This window comes from Cydia fagiglandana, chromosome 22, assembly GCF_963556715.1.
Source record: "Cydia fagiglandana chromosome 22, ilCydFagi1.1, whole genome shotgun sequence".
Taxonomy (NCBI): Eukaryota; Metazoa; Arthropoda; class Insecta; order Lepidoptera; family Tortricidae; genus Cydia; species Cydia fagiglandana.
Window position 1 is genome coordinate 11,691,388 of NC_085953.1, and position 21,431 is coordinate 11,712,818.

Sequence of the window (21,431 nt, forward strand, 5' to 3'; positions counted from 1 at the left end):
CCATAAATTAATCTTGCTAAAAATTCGTCTCCTACACTGCGCCATCTAGTTTACAGTATTGTCCCTAGTTAGCTAATGAAAGTAATAAGAGAAAAGCCACTTTCTGTACTAGCGACCTCTAGTCTATTTTGGCGTAATAGTAATACGACTGACACCTGGTGAATGACAGTACGTATGGTAGTGTGCGTGAATGTAAGAAATTGCAATATTTTGCAGTTTATACAGATTTTTGATGAAATTTACAGACTGTTGAGTTAAAATATTTCGATTTAGACGTCATATTTTTTGTTGTCGTCGCAAGATATCAACATGTCTTAAAAATGTTTGAGTTTTGGAAACGATAGTGATAATTCGAAAATTGTGCACAGTCACGCCATCTTTTGGCGGTTAGTCGGCAGGACATCCCTACACATCCACCTTAAGGTTCAAGCTGCATAAACAGGTGAACAAAACGGACAAAACATTGAGTAAAATTACCGGTCACACACCAGCACGCCTTGGAGGTTGCGTTTTGACTGTTATAAATCAAATTTGACGTTTAAACAAGCTTTATCTATGGTCACAGGGTTTCCAGGATGAAAAAAAACCTAAAATATTGGTAAAAAGTATTTCGCTAAGTAGCGAAAACTGCGTAACCAACCTGGACTATGTCCGTTTCACGATTTTGCGGGGACAACGTTTTTATCGAAATTAAACCCTATTATGGATGTTTTTAAAGCTCTTTTTCATCAATAACACATTTTCCAACATTTAAACTATGCCCGGAATGCATTACTTGGTGTTGCCTTCATAGAAAAAATATGTGTAAAAGTCCATCAAAAATTGAAGTCCGTGAAGGGGACAGTACTACAGAGTGATTTTATCATATCTAAAAACCTGATTTTAAGTAAGAAAAAAGTGATTTATTGTGCATTAAACTTAATAAATGATGTGTCTATATAATATATTTCAATAAAAAACAACATTTGCCCAGTTAAAAAATTCGTCTTAAGAGTAAAACGCAAAAAATTTAAGGGGACATGCGAAAAACTCGAGGGTACAACTTTAAATGGAAATGCCCATTTAATGGTGACACAGCAGAAATATCTCTTGAAATAGAATCGATTCAGAATGTAAACAAAGATGACGGCTGTCATTCGTGATCCACATTCCACAGATAAAACACAGATGACACGCGATTTGCGAATTATTCGAACACAGTGTTGCTAACCCGCGATTTTTCAAATTTGCCGCCGTTTGCTACTGACAAGATTTGCTTGACCCAGTATAATAATCAATCATAACATAACCAGAAAAAAAGTATAAAAACTGTCAGAAAAAGTAGTAGTGTGTACTCGTAGATACAAATCCTTTACAAAAATCCTTTATTTCTTTTAAATACTGTGGAGTGTAGATGATAGTACAAAAGATGATAAACAAAGCTATTAAAGTTATATGGCTTAATAACTTAATTCATAAACAAACGTCTGTCGAAAAAGTCGATGATAATACACTGTGACATGACAGGTAAGGGTCATTTATGTTTGTTAGAAAGAAAATGTTACAGATGTTTGCTAAGTGTTATGAATATTGGGGCTAGATTTTTGCCATCCACACATACCTTTAAGTTTATACAGCAACGCCCGCTCAGTCTCAATCTTATGATGCGGCACCACGTTCTCCGACTCCTGGAGCAGCCGGTCAATGACCTCTGGGGTCAAGGTCGCGTAGTCTTCCCTGTAAGTCCGGACCTCCTCGAGAAACTTGACTTGTTGGAGGCGCATTTGCAGCGGCGCGAGTTGGGGTAGGACTATGCAGAGGCGTACGCCGAGTTCTACCACCTGTAGGGTATACGAAGATTATGTACCTTGAATATAAGTGCCTCTGAAAATGCTAGTAGGTAAATTTTTGTCTAAGAGCCGGTTGCACCAACCACAGTTGACGAACTGATCAACGTCACTCAGTAGTGAATTATGAAGCTTCCAATACAATAAAATTTAGCGAACCCTTTAAATGTGACTGTTTGGTGCTACCGACACTTAATCTTTCACAAAAACTACTTTACACAATATGTCATTATTTTTCGGTCTTCATCGGCAGTTCTAAATATCCTTTTCCGAAAGAAAAAAGGAAAATTTGGAGATAATAAACGAGTCATTATATAATGTAACCAAACAATTACAGAATATACAATATTGAAGAGTTCCCTTGATTTCTCCAGAATCTCATCACCAGATTCTGACCTGATAACAATATGACCAACTGTAAAGTAGTATTTTTATAAATAGATCCAGCCGTTTTCAATCGGGGAACATATTCAATTCAATTTCTTTAATGTTAAAATAACACACACACATAAAAAATATATCCTGACGAATTGTGAACCTCTAACACCGAAATCTAGAATACAGTTGAATTCTTATTCAAACAAGTAATGGAGATTCTATTAATTATAACCAGAGCTCGGCAGGGGTGAGCCATTTTGACGTCACTTATGTCAAGTGTAGATATTAATATAGATATACCTTAGAAAGAAATATTAAAATAAAAGAAAATAAAACTTTATTAATTATAATTAAACTAAAATGACAATGCCTTATGTACAAAACGAGTAGGTAAGGTACTAAGTTTTACAAATTTTAATATTAGCATATGGATGGATATACACATTATTTGAAGAGATTTGCTAATAAAGCTTGCTATAAAATTAATTTGTTTTAATGGCGACGTAAAGACCGTAGCGGAAAGGCAGCCAAAATAAAATAATTTCTTTAGTTATTAATTTACACCACATATACATAGACAAGGCATGTCCATGTTGTGCAAACTCTGAAAACAGTTCACCCCCGCCGAGCTCTGATTATAACGTTTCTTCCACTTAAGTGAAAGACTCAATAAGGCTAGCACAACCAGTCGCTCGCGCGCAACCTGCACATATTCTTCTGCGGCAGTCCAAACATGAAGTGTCTTGTTTTTGTATAAACGGTAAAGATAAGCATGACGCGGCAGTCGCGACTAGTTGTGCTAGCCGTGTGGATATTACCTCTTCGAGGTCTCTAACGAAACCGGGGTCGGTCTGGTCCAAATCTTTGTTCAGCAGTTCCGTTGCGCGCGACTCGAACTCTGCGGTCTGGCGCAGGACTTCTTTTACCGCTGATCCTGTTAAAATTTACCGGTATTTAACAAAAACTCAATACAGGGGATAAATTCGATATTGTTATTAGGTGTGGTAAGACTACTGGCCATTGCGGCCGAAATAATCACATGCACACTATGGGGAAACGCGGCATGGGGCGGTGCAGACTCCGTATGGAGGCAGAGGAGAACCCTTGCACATCCTCACAGAGTGCCCTTGCCTAATTCGTATTCATGAATTAAGTCATGGTTGGACACATTTTGCGCCCGGAGGAGTTAAAAGTCTCTCGAGATCAAAAAGATCCTGCAGCTGTTTGAAGTTGCAGGTGTGGATCGAGAGTTGTAGTAGGTGGCGATCACAATAGATCACGGATGGTCGCAGTGATACATAGGCTTTGGAGCCTTATATAGCCTATAACACGAAGAAGAAGAGATTCTTCTCTTCTTACAAGACTTCTTCTTCTTCGAAGACTAACATAGTTTATTTTGCTTAGGGCAAGAAAAACAGTATAAGAACTGTCTAGAACTGTTCAATCTAACTGCTGAATAACTAACTATTTTGGCTCAGCGATCCAAAGAGAATCTTGGCCTCCGAAACGAGAGCGTGCCACCTGTCCCGATCCTGCGCAACTTCCTGCCAGTTACTGACGCGAAGCTGAAGCAGATCCGCCGCCACCCTGTCTTCCCAGCGATACCTGGGCCGACCCACTGGACGGCTACCAGTCGCTCACGCTGAATCACGGATACACATTTTTCGGTCATGGATATAAGTAAAAGACAGAGATACAAACCTTCAAGCAGCACGCAAGCTAGCTGGTCAATCTATTGCGCAAAAAGTATCAATTCTTGCACCGATAGTCTGTATTTGGGGTCATAATGGCGAGTTCTAGTTCGCATCTTGTTGAGATCTAACTGCTGAATCACGGAGGCGCATTATTTGGCCATGGATATAAGAAAAAGACAGAAATACAAACCTTCAGGAAGCACGCAAGCTAGCTGGTCAATCTCTTGCGCAAATAGTGTCAATTCTTTCACTGATAGTCTTTATTTGGGGTCATGATGGCGTGTTCTAGTTCGCATCTTGTTGAGATTTAGTTCTTGAATCACGAAGGGTCTGCTCTAGAACTGTTCATTCATAGTATAAAAGAATAAAATATAAAAACTAACCTTCAGGTAGCACGCAAGCCAGCTGGTCAATCTCTTGCGCAAATAGTGTCAATTCTTGCACTGATAGTCTGTATTTGGGGTCATGATGGCGTGTTCTAGTTCGCATCTTGTTGAGATTTAGTTCTTGAATCACGAAGGGTCTGCTCTAGAACTGTTCATTCATAGTATAAAAGAATAAAATATAAAAACTAACCTTCAGGTAGCACGCAAGCCAGCTGGTCAATCTCTTGCGCAAATAGTGTCAATTCTTTCACTGATAGTCTTTATTTGGGGTCATGATGGGGTGTTCTAGTTCGCATCTTGTTGAGATTTAGTTCTTGAATCACGAAGGGTCTGCTCTAGAACTGTTCATTCATAGTATAAAAGAATAAAATATAAAAACTAACCTTCAGGTAGCACGCAAGCCAGCTGGTCAATCTCTTGCGCAAATAGTGTCAATTCTTGCACTGATAGTCTGTATTTGGGGTCATGATGGCGTGTTCTAGTTCGCATCTTGTTGAGATTTAGTTCTTGAATCACGAAGGGTCTGCTCTAGAACTGTTCATTCATAGTATAAAAGAATAAAATATAAACTAACCTTCAGGTAGCACGCAAGCCAGCTGGTCAATCTCTTGCGCAAATAGTGTCAATTCTTGCACTGATAGTCTGTATTTGGGGTCATGATGGCGTGTTCTAGTTCGCATCTTGTTGAGATCTAACTGCTGAATAACGGAGGCGCACTTTTCGGCATCCTCTATGGCGGTTTCTAGTGCGCGGACTAGCTCGGTTTTGTGCATCTGTGAAATAAAAAGCGAAATTATTTTTTATCGTAAGAAAATTAATACTAAGACGAGTAAAGTACTCATATATTTACTCCACGCAACGGACTGTGGGTATGGCATCATGCGTTTTATGATAACTAGGTTGTGAAACGTTGGTGTTCGGCAACCTAGTTATCATATAATGGACAGCATTTTCTACTTCATATTAATTTTATGTATTAATTTTCATGTCTTAGTATTATTTTGTGATTTTAATTATTTATCAAATATCTAAGTATGGCGACAAAATATAATAATAATAAATATTCCTTATTGTGCACCATACAGTTAAAAATACACAGAAAATTAAATATATTAATTAATATATTTTCATTTTAATGAAAACTATTTTTGTGATTAATAAATTAACCAGAAATACGGACTATTTAATTTATGACTTAAACATAAATGCATAGATTCATTTAAATATTAAGCTTGGGGTTTCAATAAGTAAAATATTTATGCTGTCTTTTTTGCAAACAACATAAGCAGTTCAGTTTTTTTTTTCTACGAGTTTACAGAAAGGCACAGAGGCAATTATTTCAGTCTGAAAATATAAAACAATTTGCGAAAGGGTTTAAGGCTTAAAACCGGTCAGGGACCGGTTTAAATGGAACAGAACGTGCAAACAACATATACATGCGTACAAATATTTAATTTACCGTCTAAACAAAAAGGCCCAAAATGTAAGACCGAAACAAAAAGAGTTATTCAGGTTAGAACTAGTAAACATACCACTTTCTGTATCAAGATTTTATAAAAAATAAAGTGCAATGAAAAGTATTTTTCTACTCCCGTACTTTTATTTGTCATTTAAAGGGTCGTGCACACACCTTTAAAACACTACCTTATATGTAGTTGTCAAGTCTTTAGTCTATTCCCCAAAAAAGAATTTGTGCATACACGCAGTATCTTTTTGACGATTTTACGATACCTCGTGTAATGACCACTTAAAAAATATTGAATGAAATACAGTGTTGCCAACCTTATTTTAAATGTCATCTCTGACAAATAAGTGAACCATAGACTTTTTTTTATTTTATTCATTCATTCATTCTTTTCCCGCCCATTCCCTCCATTTTTGCTACTTCTTGATTTAAAAATATTTGTTAAATATACAATATTATTTTAAAGTAAGTGCTTGGTCGTAGAAAAAGTATTGTATGCAACGTTATTTAACTGAGTCAAAAAAGACTCGTGGCGTCTTTATTAACAAGTTTCGGCTTCGCCTCAAATTGTTACTCACGCCACTCGCCTTTTTGACCTCTCTTAAACAACGGTTGCATAAAATACTATTATGAGCGATCGTTCGCATTCAAGATAAATCCACTTCGCGCACATACATAACATAACATACATATACTTCCTTTATACAGATTGAGCTTAATTCCATCTGGTGAAACACCTATTGCTAACACCACCACACATCATCACATATTGGTCACAATTACAACACTAACTCATTTCTACTCATTTTATTCCACGTCGTCAGCAAACAAGCGTGCGGCCACCGCAGCCTATAAACGCTTACAACTCAAACTATTCACTGTGTGGACAAGAGGCCTCTCACAGTCAACAAAATGAATCTGTAGCTCTGGCAATCTTACTCACCATCAAAAACACTATACCTAATTTGACACAGACATACCTTAAGTTCAATAGACCTCCTAAGGTGAGCCCTCAGGCCGTCCAAGTCGCAAGTTTTCGGCGTGTCGGGGTCCAGAGCGTTCTGTACAGACTCCGCCCATTCGCGGAATATTTCTGATTTCTTCTTCAGTTTTTCTAGCATCGCTGGTAGCTCGTCAAGAGTGTATCGATATCTGCAACAAGTAGAAGATTAGAAAAGAATCCGACGATAGATCATTCTGTAAAAAGAAATCCTCTTTCAGGCTTGATGATGAACTCAACTAGCCTTAGTCGAGTAAATAGTCAAACCGATTTGCTCATGGCATTTCTTTAATAAAAAATCTGTTTTTTTTTTTAATGTGAAATTATCTGTCATTTGCGTTATTTCTTTTAAGAATCAATAGCTCTTTCCCTCCAAAAAAAAACCGAACAAGTGCAAGTCGGACTCGTCCACCGAGAGTTCCGTACTTTTTGGTATTTGTTGACAGAAATACATCATCTGTGAAAATTTCAACTGTCTATCTATCACGGTTCCTAAGATACAGTGACAGACAGAGAGATGAACAGAGGAATCGAAGTAATAGGGTCCCGTTTTTACCCTTTGGGTACGGAACCCCTAACAAAGAAAATAATGAAAAAACTGTATACAATTTCCTTTGCATTACCATTACCACCATAGAAAGAAAACTTTTTATTGGGACGAAAGAGGTCATGATTTTCAGTAATAACAAAAAAAGCACATTCACGAAAAGTGCATTAGCACACGTAACACAGATTGGAAACCAGACTGTCCCACCTGAGGGTGTGCGACCTCGGCGGGCAGGCGCACAGCTGGTCGTAGTGCCGCAAGCACGCCACGCGGCGCGAGCACGCGCACGTCACGCACGACAGGAAGCACGTCGTCTTGCACAGCGCGCACTGCCGCTCGTCGTCCGGTAACAGCTCGAAGGCTTCGCGCTCGGCTGACGTCACGCCCTGGAAAGAGAAATTAGTTTAAAAACCGTAAGAACAACCACACCGTAAGAAGACACTAAATTATATAAAAATTAGAATTAGGAGTAGAAGAAACCTACGCTACCGACAGTAAAACATTCAAAAATTGCCAACCTTATTGTAAAATATGCATTATTTATTTACTCACCCAGTCCAGAAGCGCCTTCCTAAGCCTCCTTTCGTCGTGGAGCATGGTTCTCATGTCTCTATACGCGGCGAGCGCCACATTCATGTTTAATGCGTCGTGTGAGAGCGCCATCTTGCACACCAGCTCGTCGTGCGAGAACACGCAGTACCGACGCAGGGTCGAGTAGTGTGCGATGCATTCGCGGCCCATTTTTGCTGGAAAATATGGATTATTTATTTACTCACCCAGTCCAGAAGCGCCTTCCTAAGCCTCCTTTCGTCGTGGAGCATGGTTCTCATGTCTCTATACGCGGCGAGCGCCACATTCATGTTTAATGCGTCGTGTGAGAGCGCCATCTTGCACACCAGCTCGTCGTGCGAGAACACGCAGTACCGACGCAGGGTCGAGTAGTGTGCGATGCATTCGCGGCCCATTTTTAGCTGGAAAATATGGATTATTTAATTATGGATATTTACATAATATTGGAGTCAAGTTTCAGGCTACTAAAAATACTGCTTAGTAAGAAAATATATAGGTATTTAATGTTATTCTCAGTTGAAATACTGCACGTAATCTGCAATCGTGTCTGGGAGATAGAAAAATGGCCTAAGGACTGGGCACACTCCGTATTCGTACCACTGCACAAGAAGGGATCTACAAAAAAATGTAGCAACTACAGACTTATAGCTTTGATTTCGCACGCCAGCAAAGTACTTCTCCATATCATCAACACCAGACTGAAAGCTTTTCTGAATCCGGAGATAGCTCAGGAGCAAGCAGGATTTGTCGAAGGTCGTGGAACAAGGGAGCAGATCTTAATTCTTCGACAAATTATCGAAAAGTCTAGAGAGTTTAACATCCCACTCTATATCTGCTTTGTTGACTTTCGCAAGGCCTTCGACACCGTGAAATGGGACAAGCTCTGGGACGTTCTACTTCATATGGGAGTACCTAGCCACTTGGTCCGCCTCATACGTCGACTCTACGAGGACGGAACTGCGACAGTTCGAATTGACGACGTCGACTCGAAAAGTTTCCAGACACACGCTGGTGTTCGGCAGGGGTGCATTTTCTCTCCACTGTTGTTTAATATTTATACAGAATGTATTATGAGAATTGTTCTGGAGCAATGGGACAAGGGAATTTCAGTGGGAGGGCGGAAAACATCGAACTTGAGATACGCTGATGACACAACTCTTCTCGCTCAAACAAAAGAAGACATAGAACTGTTGTTGGAACGCCTAGAGACAACAAGCCTCTCCTTCGGACTCGCGATCAACAGAGATAAGACCAAAATGATGGTCGTGGATCGAGCGGAACTAAATCAACCTGATGTCTCCATGATTGGCAACTGTGAGGTTGTCCAAAGCTACATATACCTCGGCTCCACGATCACGAACAATGGTGGGTGCGAGGACGAGATCCGCAGGAGATGTGCTATCACAAGATCTGCCGTTGACAAGCTGAACAGAGTCTGGCGCAACCGCAACATCACTAAAACCACGAAAGTCCGCCTGATGAGAAGCTTAGTCTTCCCAATATTTCTTTATGGCGCAGAAACGTGGACGGTGCGTCTGAAAGACCGACGCAAAATTGACGCACTCGAAATGTGGTGCTGGCGGAGACTACTGCGTATTCCTTGGACTGCGTTTCGGACCAATGTTTCGATCTTGGAAGAACTCAAAGTGAAGGAGAGATTATCGTCGACTGTTCAAATACGAATCCTCAAATACTTCGGGCACGTTACACGAAACCAAAACTCCATGGAACGTCTCGTTGTCCAGGGACGAGTTGAAGGCAAGCGGTCACGAGGTCGGTCACCTACGCGCTGGACAGACCTGATAAAATCTGCGACACAAACCACCATAGTCCAATGTTCCCGTAACGCCGAAGACCGTGGCAAATGGAGGCACATTGCGAGGGCTGCGTTATCCACAATAGATACGTCTCATCATACAACCACGACCACTCTGTCAAGAGTGAACGACTGAGGAGGAGTTATTCTCAGTCGATATCTCAGTAGCTTGGCGTCCTCATTTAGCAGCGACTTGTTAAATTTGAGGAGTGTAGCACCTTAAAGTGGACTTGAAACGAGCATTATCGGGAACAGAAGACTGGTATTATAGTCTGTATCTTTAAGTATTTAAATAAAAGTAAACAAAATTTCCCCTCAAAAGGCTCCTTATGCCAGTTGAGTGTAGATGAAAACATAACATGATCAAATTGATGTAAGTTCAAGTCTGGTCGTTCAGGGACAGATCCAGGCGGTTAACCAATAAATGTTACAACTACCCGAGAATGTACAAATTGTTTGTTTACGTTTATTTAAATACCTAAAGATACAGACTATAGCGTTCTTCGAACAATTGGCCGAATCTACTTAAAAACTGCATATATTCGATGTTCTGCTCGAGTGAATGCTCAAGTCTATGAGCACCTTTACCCTACAGGAATAACAGGCTAAATAAAATTAGCACCAGCTCACTCAGCAGCTGTTTGACGCGCCGCCACCGCTCTAGAAAAGAATTAGACACGTACCCAGTCAGCTGGTGTGAAATTGACGGCCTCAGCGAAGTTGTATCCCTGGTTGAAGCCCGCGTGGTACGCGCGAGGGAACGTTATAACAAACTCGCCCGCGCGCTGGTCAGTCCTGTGAATTCATTGTTTTAATTATAGTTCATTTTTTTAGCATTAGAAATAAGGTAAACAATCTTGATGTGTCATTTAATTGAAAAACACATTTTAAAAATAAGTTATAGCAAATATGTAACATTTATGAATCTAATACGATCATTTATATTCTTCTGCTTTCATAAGTAATAGTTACTGATTTTTAAAAAGCGTTTTACAATTAAAAGACATGTCAAGATCGCTTACCTTCTCTCAAGTTTTTTCTAATGATAAAAAAAAACGAACTATAGTCACGTAATTAAAATACAAAGGTCAACTCGTGGCCAGATATATCGTAACAAACCTTTGTTGCCGTAGAAATAAGGACGTGTATCGACATCGATATATTCGGCCACTTTGGCCGTCACTATACAATGTGCTCACGAGGAATGCGAAAGATTTTAACCACGCATTTCTGAGGTCATAAGTAGGAAAAAATTAAATATGAGTTTAGGTCAATTTCGCCATAAAAAAAATATTTTTGGTTTATTTTTAAATTTTTGGAATGTATTTGTACATAAAAAGTAAATGTTATCAGTAAACTTGTCACTTCAAATAGATTTTTACTTTTTTTATGGTAAAACCTAGTTTTTGCAGTGTTACTTTTCACTTTTTGACATCTATAAGGATATTTAGACTACGTCCCATAGTAGCAACATCGCCATTAAAAAGGCGTTTTGCAGTATGTAGCAATAAATTGTTTTTTTTTTTAATTGATAATAACTCTTAAACTATGTGTGTGTGTATGTGTATGTGGTGGATGGACTGTGTGAGAGATGATATGAAACGAGCGCAAGTGAATGATGAGATGACGGGTGACAGAGACGTGTGGAAGAGAAAGACATGCTTCGCCGACCCCAAGTGAATGGGAAAAGGGCAAGAGAATGATGATGTTGATGAATAACTCTGAAACTAGGATTAAATTTTCTTTCACCTGTTAGTGTTTGATCCTTTCGCATTTTCTCAAAGGTTAGCTGGAAGAGATCCCTTTTAGGGATAAGTGCGGCTTTGTACATAACATTTTTTTTGTTATTGTCCGTTTTATTTAAACCTGTTTATGTGCAATAAAGTGACATACATACATACATACTAGGCGAAATCAAAAAAGTTTTTAGAACATTTTCGTCTCTAAATGTGATCAGGAATACGCTGTTAAAATTATTCGGTTTCCTCATGTTACACCCTGTATATTCGGGGGCCTCGGCCTTCATGGCGGCCTCGAACTGCTCGGCCTTCGAGCCTTGCACGCCGTACCCGTAGTCATGTTACACCCTGTATATTTGGTGCCGAGTGTACCTGTAGACGGGCACGCCGGCGCGCATGAGTATGTTGGGGTTCATGATGGTGACGAGCTGGTGCAGCAGGTCGGGCTGCAGCTGGAATAGCTCGGGAGCCTCGGCCTTCATGGCGGCCTCGAACTGCTCGGCCTTCGAGCCTTGCACGCCGTACCCGTAGTCATGTTACACCCTGTATATTTGGTGCCGAGTGTACCTGTAGACGGGCACGCCGGCGCGCATGAGTATGTTGGGGTTCATGATGGTGACGAGCTGGTGCAGCAGGTCGGGCTGCAGCTGGAAAAGCTCGGGAGCCTCGGCCTTCATGGCGGCCTCGAACTGCTCGGCCTTCGAGCCTTGCACGCCGTACCCGTAGTCATGTTACACCCTGTATATTTGGTGCCGAGTGTACCTGTAGACGGGCACGCCGGCGCGCATGAGTATGTTGGGGTTCATGATGGTGACGAGCTGGTGCAGCAGGTCGGGCTGCAGCTGGAATAGCTCGGGAGCCTCGGCCTTCATGGCGGCCTCGAACTGCTCGGCCTTCGAGCCTTGCACGCCGTACCCGTAGTCATGTTACACCCTGTATATTTGGTGCCGAGTGTACCTGTAGACGGGCACGCCGGCGCGCATGAGTATGTTGGGGTTCATGATGGTGACGAGCTGGTGCAGCAGGTCGGGCTGCAGCTGGAATAGCTCGGGAGCCTCGGCCTTCATGGCGGCTTCGAACTGCTCGGCCTTCGAGCCTGGCACGCCGTACCTGTACACAAACATTATTACAGAATACATATTAACTAAACTAGCCTTCGACCGCGATTTCAGTAACGTTGAAGATATTAAAAACAGTTGGCACATTTAATTAAAAAAAAAATAGTACAGTAGCCGCATGAGTCTGTTGACGTCTTTGGCGGTCAAAAGGCTAAGACACAGACAAAACATCCTCCAGACTTAGCATAGTTGCGCTACCCCCTCTGCCACGCATACGGTAATTTTACTCCATGTTTGAGTCGAAAGTGTCTTTGTGTGACGTCCGTGTCTTTGAACGGACCAATCCAGCACGGGACTTCGCTCACCTCGTCCCGCGCGCCCCCGCATTTTAGGCATCATCGGTTGCTTGAAATAATTGCTCTAAACTCGGTCTAGAGGATTCCTAGTCTATGGGTTAAGATTAACATGAAAACATTCTCACCAAGTCTTGGGCTCGCCCCAGTGTAAATAATTGATGGAATAGCTCCAGTGGTCCTCGTTATGCCAGCAGAAGGTGGCGAAACACATGCCCACGTACAACCACGGGACCTGCGAGCAAATTAAATTGTTAAAACAGTTGTAAAACTATATCTGTAACAAAGTTGAGGGAACACGCAAAAGAAAATCGCGTGTAGGTACAGTAGTAGTAGTAAGCACTTTATTGTACCCAACACACCTGTGTGTGTGTGTGTACCTACACATTGGGATTTTGAAATTAGTACTGGAACAGTCGCGCTTTCCGTGAAACGCAAGCGCTTGAGCATTCTACTGCCCATACTTAACCCTTTGAACGTTTTACGTCATGAACCAAAACGTCACGGGATCAAGTCTCCTCACCCAAGCTCTTCAACCTGTATGTAAATGCATTAATAGAGGAGCTCAGCAGCACTCATGTCGGCTGCCACATTGATGACGTATGTCTCAACAACTTAAGCTACGCTGACGACATGGTGCTGTTGAGTGCCTCTCCGTGTGGCCTTGGGCAGTTGCTTGGCATATGTGAGCAATATGCTAAAAGTCGCGGTCTAATGTACAATATAAAAAAGAGCGAACGCATGGTCTTTCAAGTCAGAGGTAAAGATCTGCCACCTGTGCCGCCTATTCGATTATATGGTACTCCTTTGAATAGGGTAGAATCTTTTAAGTATCTTGGCCATGTGGTAACCTCTGACTTGAAAGATGATGCCGATATTGAGCGAGAACGGAGGGCGTTGTCTGTTAGGGCAAACATGGTGGCCCGCAGGTTCGCTCGTTGCTCTGCTGAAGTTAAGGTAACTCTCTTTAGAGCCTTTTGTACAACACGAGCAGCCTGTGGATCTCTTATACGCAGAAACAGTACAACGCCCTCCGTGTACAGTACAACAATGCCTTCAGGATGATGATGGGGCTGTCTCGCTACTGCAGCGCATCGGGGATGTTTGCTGAAGCTAGGGTAGACTGTTTCTACACCACAATGCGGAAGCGGTGCACATCCCTGTCGCGTAGGGTGCGGGACAGCTCTAACATTATCCTGAGGGCATTTGCGTCAAGGTTTGACTGTCAGTACATAAACCATTGTAATATGATACATGTACTGACAGGCAAGCCAATATACTGTATGTAGAAAGTCTGTGATGCCCTGTATATATACTAACCTTAGTTGTAGGAACATTAATTTAATGATTTCACACTGTTACTAACACATGTAATGTAGTAATGTAATGTAATGTTATAATTTAATTTAATTTTAATTTTAATTTTGATTTTGATTTTAATTTTGATTTTATTTATTTTAATTTTAATTTTATATGGACCTGGTCTGAAATAAAGAATATTCATTCATTCATTCATTCATCAAGTGAGCTAAGGGTGGTATTTCATCTGTCCAATTTATTTGTCCAGTGTGTATTTTGTCTCACATTTTGCTTAATGGCAGAGTGAGTCGACATTGGACAGATGGAATACCACCCTAATGTAAACCTTACAGGAAAGTGTGAAGGTTACTTACTGACACTGATTGACAGTGTACGCCATAACACCTCTAATAATCCATCCATCCATCCATCCATGGCATGTCCATGGCGCTGTGGGCACGACTATTTATAGTAGCCTTTACATATTCTTGGCGTTAAAAAGGTCACTTACTACGGTGACGCAACGACCCAAAGTCCTGGCCTCCGACACCAGATCACGCCATGCCTCTCATTTTTTTTGTTTTAAATACCTAGTAATCTTTTTGATGGCGTAAAATAACTCAAAAATATACCTTCATTCCGGATATGTCAGCGTTAATGTGTCCAAGCACAGAGCCCTCTAGGACAGGCAAGTTGTTCAGATTCCAACTCGACTCGGCATACTGCTGTTCGCCGGGGTATAGATGAGCGCTCGACTTTGTAGGGAATCCTGGACAAGAATCATTATAAATTATTATACTTATCTCAGGAAAAACGTTTAAGAATATTAAAAACTAGTGGTCTAATCCAGTGAGACATACATTGTACTTGTTAGAACGTGACAGTAGGTAAAATCGCGACCATGCTACTGAAGCTGACCTTGAACCGTTTCTTTGCAAACCGGTATTCTTCTAGATTATACTAAGGGCTTTTGGACAATGCCACTCACCCGATCCGTGGTCCATGGAATGGAGATCAGCGCCATACTCCACTGTGACGTCTTCGTCTATAGATGAAACTACCCGCCAGAACTCCTTTTCTACCGTCGGGGTTGGCACCATCTAAAAATATCGTTCAGTATCATACATGATACAGTACCAAACCACAGAATAAATAACAGTACTAGATACAGAAGGTTTATTCTCTCATACTTTTATAACTAACACAGGACTTAATCGCGTAAAACTTTCGTTTATTTACGGCCTGACAAACAAACACTCTATTAAGTTTTGTCACGAATAAAAACATTCTATTCTATTCTATTCTATTCTAACAAAACGCGTCTATTACGACAGATAGAAGGCGTCCGTTCCGTAGCGGTGCGCGCCAACTACTGTGGATAGACACCAAAATTGATGTGGGCCGCATGTACTTGTACACTTGTAGCGACGCGACGAAGTCGCGGAGTGAGCCACGCCTTACTATACATAACGTGATACGTGAGAGTTGTTAGGGTTCCGTACCCAAAGGGTAAAACGGGACCCTATTACTAAGACTTCGCTGTCCGTCCGTCCGTCCGTCCGTCCGTCTGTCACCAGGCTGTATCTCACGAACCGTGATAGCTAGACAGTTGAAATTTTCACAGATGATTTATTTCTGTTGCCGCTATAACGACAAATACTAAAAACAGAATAAAATAAAGATTTAAGTGGGGCTCCCATACAGCAAACGTGATTTTTGACCAAAGTTAAGCAACGTCGGGCGTGATCAGTACTTGGATGGGTGACCGTTTTCTTTTTGCATTATTTTCCGTTTTTTTTGCTTTATGGTACGGAACCCTCGTGCGCGAGTCCAACTCGCACTTGTTTTATTTTTGAATTTCATTCTGTTTCACAACTAAAGTATAATAGTATACAGGTTGAAATTTTATTAACCCAGCCTTACTTTGCGTAATCTATACATATATATAAATGCAAGTGTCCTGACTGACTGATTCATCAACGCAGAGCCGAAACTACAAAAGCCAGAAAGTTGAAATTTGCACACCAGATTGCATTTATAAAGTGTACAAGAGATAAGCGATTTTGAGAAATTCAACCCCTAAGGGGGTTAAAAAGGGGATGAAAGTTAGTGAATTTATATAGGTCATACTGAACAATTTCAGCCGAAGTGTATGAAACAGCCAAATCTTTTTTCGCGATTTTGGCATTGGTCCCATAGTAAAGTAACAGTAATTTAATCAATTGTACTTTTCTTTTGTATCTTTTTACTGAGGTGTGTCAATAAAGAGTATTCTATCTATCTATCTAAAGGTTGTTCAGTATCACCTATAAATTCAAATAAACAGATTATCTATCTATCTATAGTATAAAGTATGGCTGGTGATTAAAATTTCATCCTGTATATACATACCTACCTAAGACAGTAAATAAGTATCTCGTGATATATACAAAATTTGTACAAAGGGTTTTCGAAATATGTTGCGTCACGTTTAACGTACAAAGTTGAATATTATACTCTAATATTTATATTTCATCGCCTCCTGTCTATAAATTTACAACATGCAGTAAACATAAAATATAAACGTAATCCTTACATGTACGGGCATGTTGAAATAGTCCGACTTAAATTGGTCGGCCATCTCTCCGAACTGCTGCAGCGTGTATTCTCGCGACGCCTGCTCGAATCCGAACGCCTCTGTCGGCTTCGATACCTGTGCAGGCATAAAATAGTTATTTGTTTTACAAGGGGGCAAAGTTGTTGTTTAACCGCTCGCGCTAATATTGATACCCAAGCAAGCGAAAGATTACAAAATTGAACCACGAGCGTAGCGAGTTTCAAAGCACGAGGGTTAAACAAAATTTGCCCCCGAGTGAAACACAAAATTTTTCACCACACCAACCCGAAGCAAATATTAAATGTAAAATATCAAACAAAATCAAATCCAAATTAATGTTATTAAATATTTATCATCCAAAATCATCAGTTAAAAGTCAATTTTACCAGCAAACATAAGAAAACAACTAAAAATTTGCATTTGATTACTTTGCCTCACATGTGAATAAAATGCAACTTTGCAATCAGTTTTTGAAGTGCAAAGTAAGCCTTTCCGAGCTGGTGTGGGGTAAAATAAACAATAAGGTCTTGGTTGTGTTCAAAGTAGTTATAGCATGAAATGTGAACTACACCTTACTAGTACTACTACTATCACTACACCTTATAAAACAAAGTCCCCCGCCGCGTCTGTCTGTGTGTTAAATACAGTAATTTTATACATTTTTCTCAAAAATGGACGGCAAAGTCGACTTTGCCGTCTAAAAAATAGGTCGCGAAGCGCGTAGTTTATGGTCAGTCAAAAATTAAAAAGTTAAAAACATTGCAGTCTCGATTTTGGGACTGCAATGTTGCATACAAATTCCATTATTTGTCGAGTTCCAAACTTTTTAAAAGTTGAAATGACCATATCAAATGAAGGCACAGGCCCATTAAACAGCCAAACAGATGATTAGTACCGCGACTATTTAGATGTCTCAAATAGGTTGGCGTATTTTTGACAGAAAAATACACTTCTATTTTTTTATTAAAAAAAATTAAAAGGCGGCAAGGGCTTTTTTCTGTCAAAATATATATGTAAGAACGTTGCTTTTGTAAAATATTTCTATGATATTTATATTTCTTGCACCATTTTTGAGAAAAGCACTATATATGACTCGGCTGGAAGGCTACTTGCTAGCTTCGGATTCAATTAAACGGACTCCCAAGGTCGTCCGTTTAAAACGAATCCTCAGCCTGCAAGTAGCTACTTCCGAGCCTCGACAATAATGTACTATTACGTTTGCGTCAAATCCGGTAGTTCTGATTTTTTGCATACTTGTTTATGATGTTAGGCCAATTAATAATCCAAGTTTTAGACCTCGAGCGCCGAACGCAACTTTGTCAAAAATCGAAAAAACCGCGAAAAATTCGGTTTTCTTTTAGATTTGGGCGGTTATAACCTTAAAGGACTAGTTTTTGATAGTATCTCTAGACGTTTGTAAAGTAAACCAAATTTGCTTCAAGTTGTCATCTAGCAGATATCATACCTCTTCTACGAGGCAGACGGGGCAAAGCCAGTCTCCTTTGGGCACGATACCGAGCGGAGGCACGAGGCAGAATGTGTGACAGGAGTAGTCACAATCGTCGCATAACAGCATTTCTTCCTAGATGTCATATAGCAGATATCTTACCTCTTCTGCGAGGCAGACGGGGCAACGCCAGTCTCCCTTGGGCACGATGGCGAGCGGAGGCACGAGGCAGAATGTGTGATAGGAGTCGTCACAACCGTCGCATAACAGCATTTGTTCCTCGATGTCGCCTCGTCCGCAGACGCGGCACATGTATTTTGCCAGCTGAAAATAAAACGTATGTTCAAGGTTTTTTATTTATTTTGATAGCCGATTTCTAAATTGTTAATACTAAAACAGCATTGCTGGATTTATCTGGCTGTATTGTATTAGCTACATTAATATTTACAGGGACACACTGTCCCTACGTATAAAACGAAAGTTCTCGCCAACACCCCAATTAGGGTAGGTTGCACCAATCTTTTTGTCATCGTTAAAGAGTTCGCAAAATTTTTGTATGGAAAGTTTCATAGTAAATAGCCGCGGCGCGTCGGGTGTCGTCGATCAGTCTGTCAAGTGCGAATGGTGTAACTGGCACTTAGTATACAGTTACACATATCTCAAGAATGTCAGGTTACCGGGTCTAGAGCTCCGGGGCTGGTGGCGACGGGCGTGGTGGGCGGCGCGGGCGTGACGGAGACGGTCATGTTGCTCATGCGGTGCTCGCGCAGGCGCGTGGCGCGCGTCACGCGCGCGCGCGCGCCGCAGCTGCCCGCCGGCGACATCCACTTGTTCTCGCGGGGACCTGGGGAAGAACATTGTAGTTACCTATTTGTTTTACAAGGGGGAAAAATTATTCTTTAACCGCTCGTATATAATACGTCGTCTAATATAAGCGAGACTCCAAAATTGAACCACGAGCATAGCGATTAGTCTGAAAAGTAGTTTCAAAGCAAGAGGGTTAAACAAAATTTGCTCCCGAGAAATTTTTGAATGAGACAAAAAACCCCACGAACATATTAACTGGAAGATATCAAACAAAATCAAATTCAAACAAACAACATCAAATATTTATCATTAAAAATCACCAATTAAAAGTCAATTCTACCAGCTAACACAAGGAAACAACTTAAAATTTGCATACTTACTACTTTACCCCACATTTACCCCATTTTTTTACTTTGTCCCACATCTGGATAAAATGCAACTTTCCTATCAGTTTTTGAACAATCAACAGTCTTTTCACCACACCAGCTCGGAAAGGCTTATTTTGCATTTTATCCACATGTGAGGCAAAGTAATCAAATGCAAATTTTGAGTTGTTTTCTTATGTTTGCTGGTAGAATTGACTTTTAAATGATGATTTTGGATGACAAATATTTAATAACATTCATTTGGATTTGATTTGGTTTGATTTTGTTTGATATTTTACATTTAATATTTGCTTCGGGTAGGTGTGGTGAAAAATTTTGTGTTTCACTTGGGGGCAAATTTTGTTTAACCCTCGTGCTTTGAAACCCTCGCAACGCTCAAGATTCCATTTTTCGAACCACTTGCTACGCACGTAGTTCAATTTTGGAATCTTTCGCTTGCTCGCGTATCAATATTAGCACGAGCGGTTAAACAACAACTTTACCCCCTTGTAAAACAAATATTAAAACATAGAACTTACTGCGTCTCTGCTCCCCATTCTCCTTCTCCTCTTTGACTGGCGTCTTGGCCTCCTTCTCCTCGTCGGCCCCGGCCAGCGCCCCCTCCGTGTGGCTGCCCTCGGCCGCGGGCTCGGGCTCGCTGCCCTTGAAGCGGCGCGCGGGCGGCGGGGTCGCCGCGGGGCATTTAGAGTTCGAGCGACTCCGGGTGGTGTTCGCCTTTTCTGGGGTCTGATCGCCTTTTACTTCGATTTTCTGAAAGGGATTTCGAATTAGAATAAATGTGAAACTTTATAATAGGGTATTTGACTGTATTTAAAATAGAATAGAAATAATTTTATTCGTGAGCACAAACACAAAATAAAAACTTATAATATAAATTAATATATAAAATAAATTAATTCACACCGATTGTTATTTGCAAGATTGTTATGGCTCCTCTACACGATGGGCCAACGGCGCCAATCCAAGGGACGCATTTATGCGTTAGAGGGAGCAAGTGATATTGCTATCTCATTCTACCGCAAGGCTGCGTCCCTTGGAGTGGTCGGCGCTGGCCCATCGTGTAACGTGAAACGTAGATAGAAGTTATTTTTAGATGCTTTCTCTATTTTAAAACCCTTATAAAACTATAAAGAAGGTAATTTGATTGTTACCGCAGATGCTAGTGTTTTATATAAATGTTGTAGTAGCATAATCTTTTTGACATTTCGAAAAAAGAAACTGATGTGACTACTAGTCAAATACCCTATTATGTTTTGAAGTTGCCTTCCATCACATAAAAACTGTTAAAACGTTGACCGCCAAAGGCGGGCACGAACGCACACGGTGACAGTTTAATATTAACCCTCGTACATTCCAAAAAGGTTTAAATTTACAATAATGCGTTATATTATAACAGTAAGGGTTAAACCAGTGGGGAGACACTCTTGACTTCGGTCAAACTCGGCTCCGTTCGGCTCAGCATTGCTCCGAGCAATTATTGGGGTTGGCACCACTTGACTTCCTTGTGCGTGCACGGCTACAGATAAGATAATCACTTGATTTTTGACAACCCTAAGTAGCCGAAAGGGATAGTGCTATATATTAGAAAGGAATAGCATGATTCGTCGACCCTGAATCGCTGTCAAACTTCGGGTTTGTAGGAAGTGTCCTTTCTGTACGGTAGTACTAATATTTCTTCTGTGGTTAAACCCAATGCATTCAGAATGCTGTTGGGCTTACCTAGTAGATGTAATAATAATAATAATAAGCCCGCAGGGCAGCTTGTGGCGAGCTGTTGGGGAGTAACGACCCCACGGACCCGAGTGCTCCCGAGAGTCGGTCAGGGTCTCCGTCTCCGGCGTGTCTTCGTCGGTCGGAGTGGACCCCAAGGGGACCCGCAGGACTCTCAGCTCTGGCTTGCCTTAATTGGCCGTCCAGAGAGGAGTCGTTAAAGCTATATGCTCCAGGGGTGGAAGTGAAAGATGCATAAAACGCGAGTTGGCACAGTGGCTGGTAACAGCCACTGGGTAGAAAGCGGCGCACACCTCTCGACACCCCTGAGCCGCTCACACCGATGTTGCTCCT

General features: G+C 41.1%; 1 protein-coding gene across 1 annotated transcript in view; it reads right to left on the reverse strand.

Annotated features, from left to right (window-relative positions):
* The window catches only part of LOC134675457 (lysine-specific demethylase 5-like), a 79,061-nt gene that overhangs the window by 46,029 nt on the left and 11,601 nt on the right, over positions 1 to 21,431 (reverse strand). The window contains exons 5-19 of the mRNA XM_063533726.1: positions 19,886 to 20,117; positions 18,852 to 19,018; positions 18,337 to 18,498; positions 16,707 to 16,823; positions 15,120 to 15,231; positions 14,764 to 14,900; positions 12,961 to 13,067; positions 12,379 to 12,531; positions 10,366 to 10,477; positions 8,073 to 8,267; positions 7,504 to 7,682; positions 6,730 to 6,901; positions 4,859 to 5,057; positions 3,023 to 3,138; positions 1,601 to 1,820 (exon numbers count right to left, since the gene is read on the reverse strand). Of these exons, the coding sequence (XP_063389796.1) occupies positions 1,601 to 1,820; positions 3,023 to 3,138; positions 4,859 to 5,057; positions 6,730 to 6,901; positions 7,504 to 7,682; positions 8,073 to 8,267; positions 10,366 to 10,477; positions 12,379 to 12,531; positions 12,961 to 13,067; positions 14,764 to 14,900; positions 15,120 to 15,231; positions 16,707 to 16,823; positions 18,337 to 18,498; positions 18,852 to 19,018; positions 19,886 to 20,117 (2,380 nt within the window). The remainder of the gene's footprint in view (positions 1 to 1,600; positions 1,821 to 3,022; positions 3,139 to 4,858; positions 5,058 to 6,729; positions 6,902 to 7,503; positions 7,683 to 8,072; positions 8,268 to 10,365; positions 10,478 to 12,378; positions 12,532 to 12,960; positions 13,068 to 14,763; positions 14,901 to 15,119; positions 15,232 to 16,706; positions 16,824 to 18,336; positions 18,499 to 18,851; positions 19,019 to 19,885; positions 20,118 to 21,431) is intronic.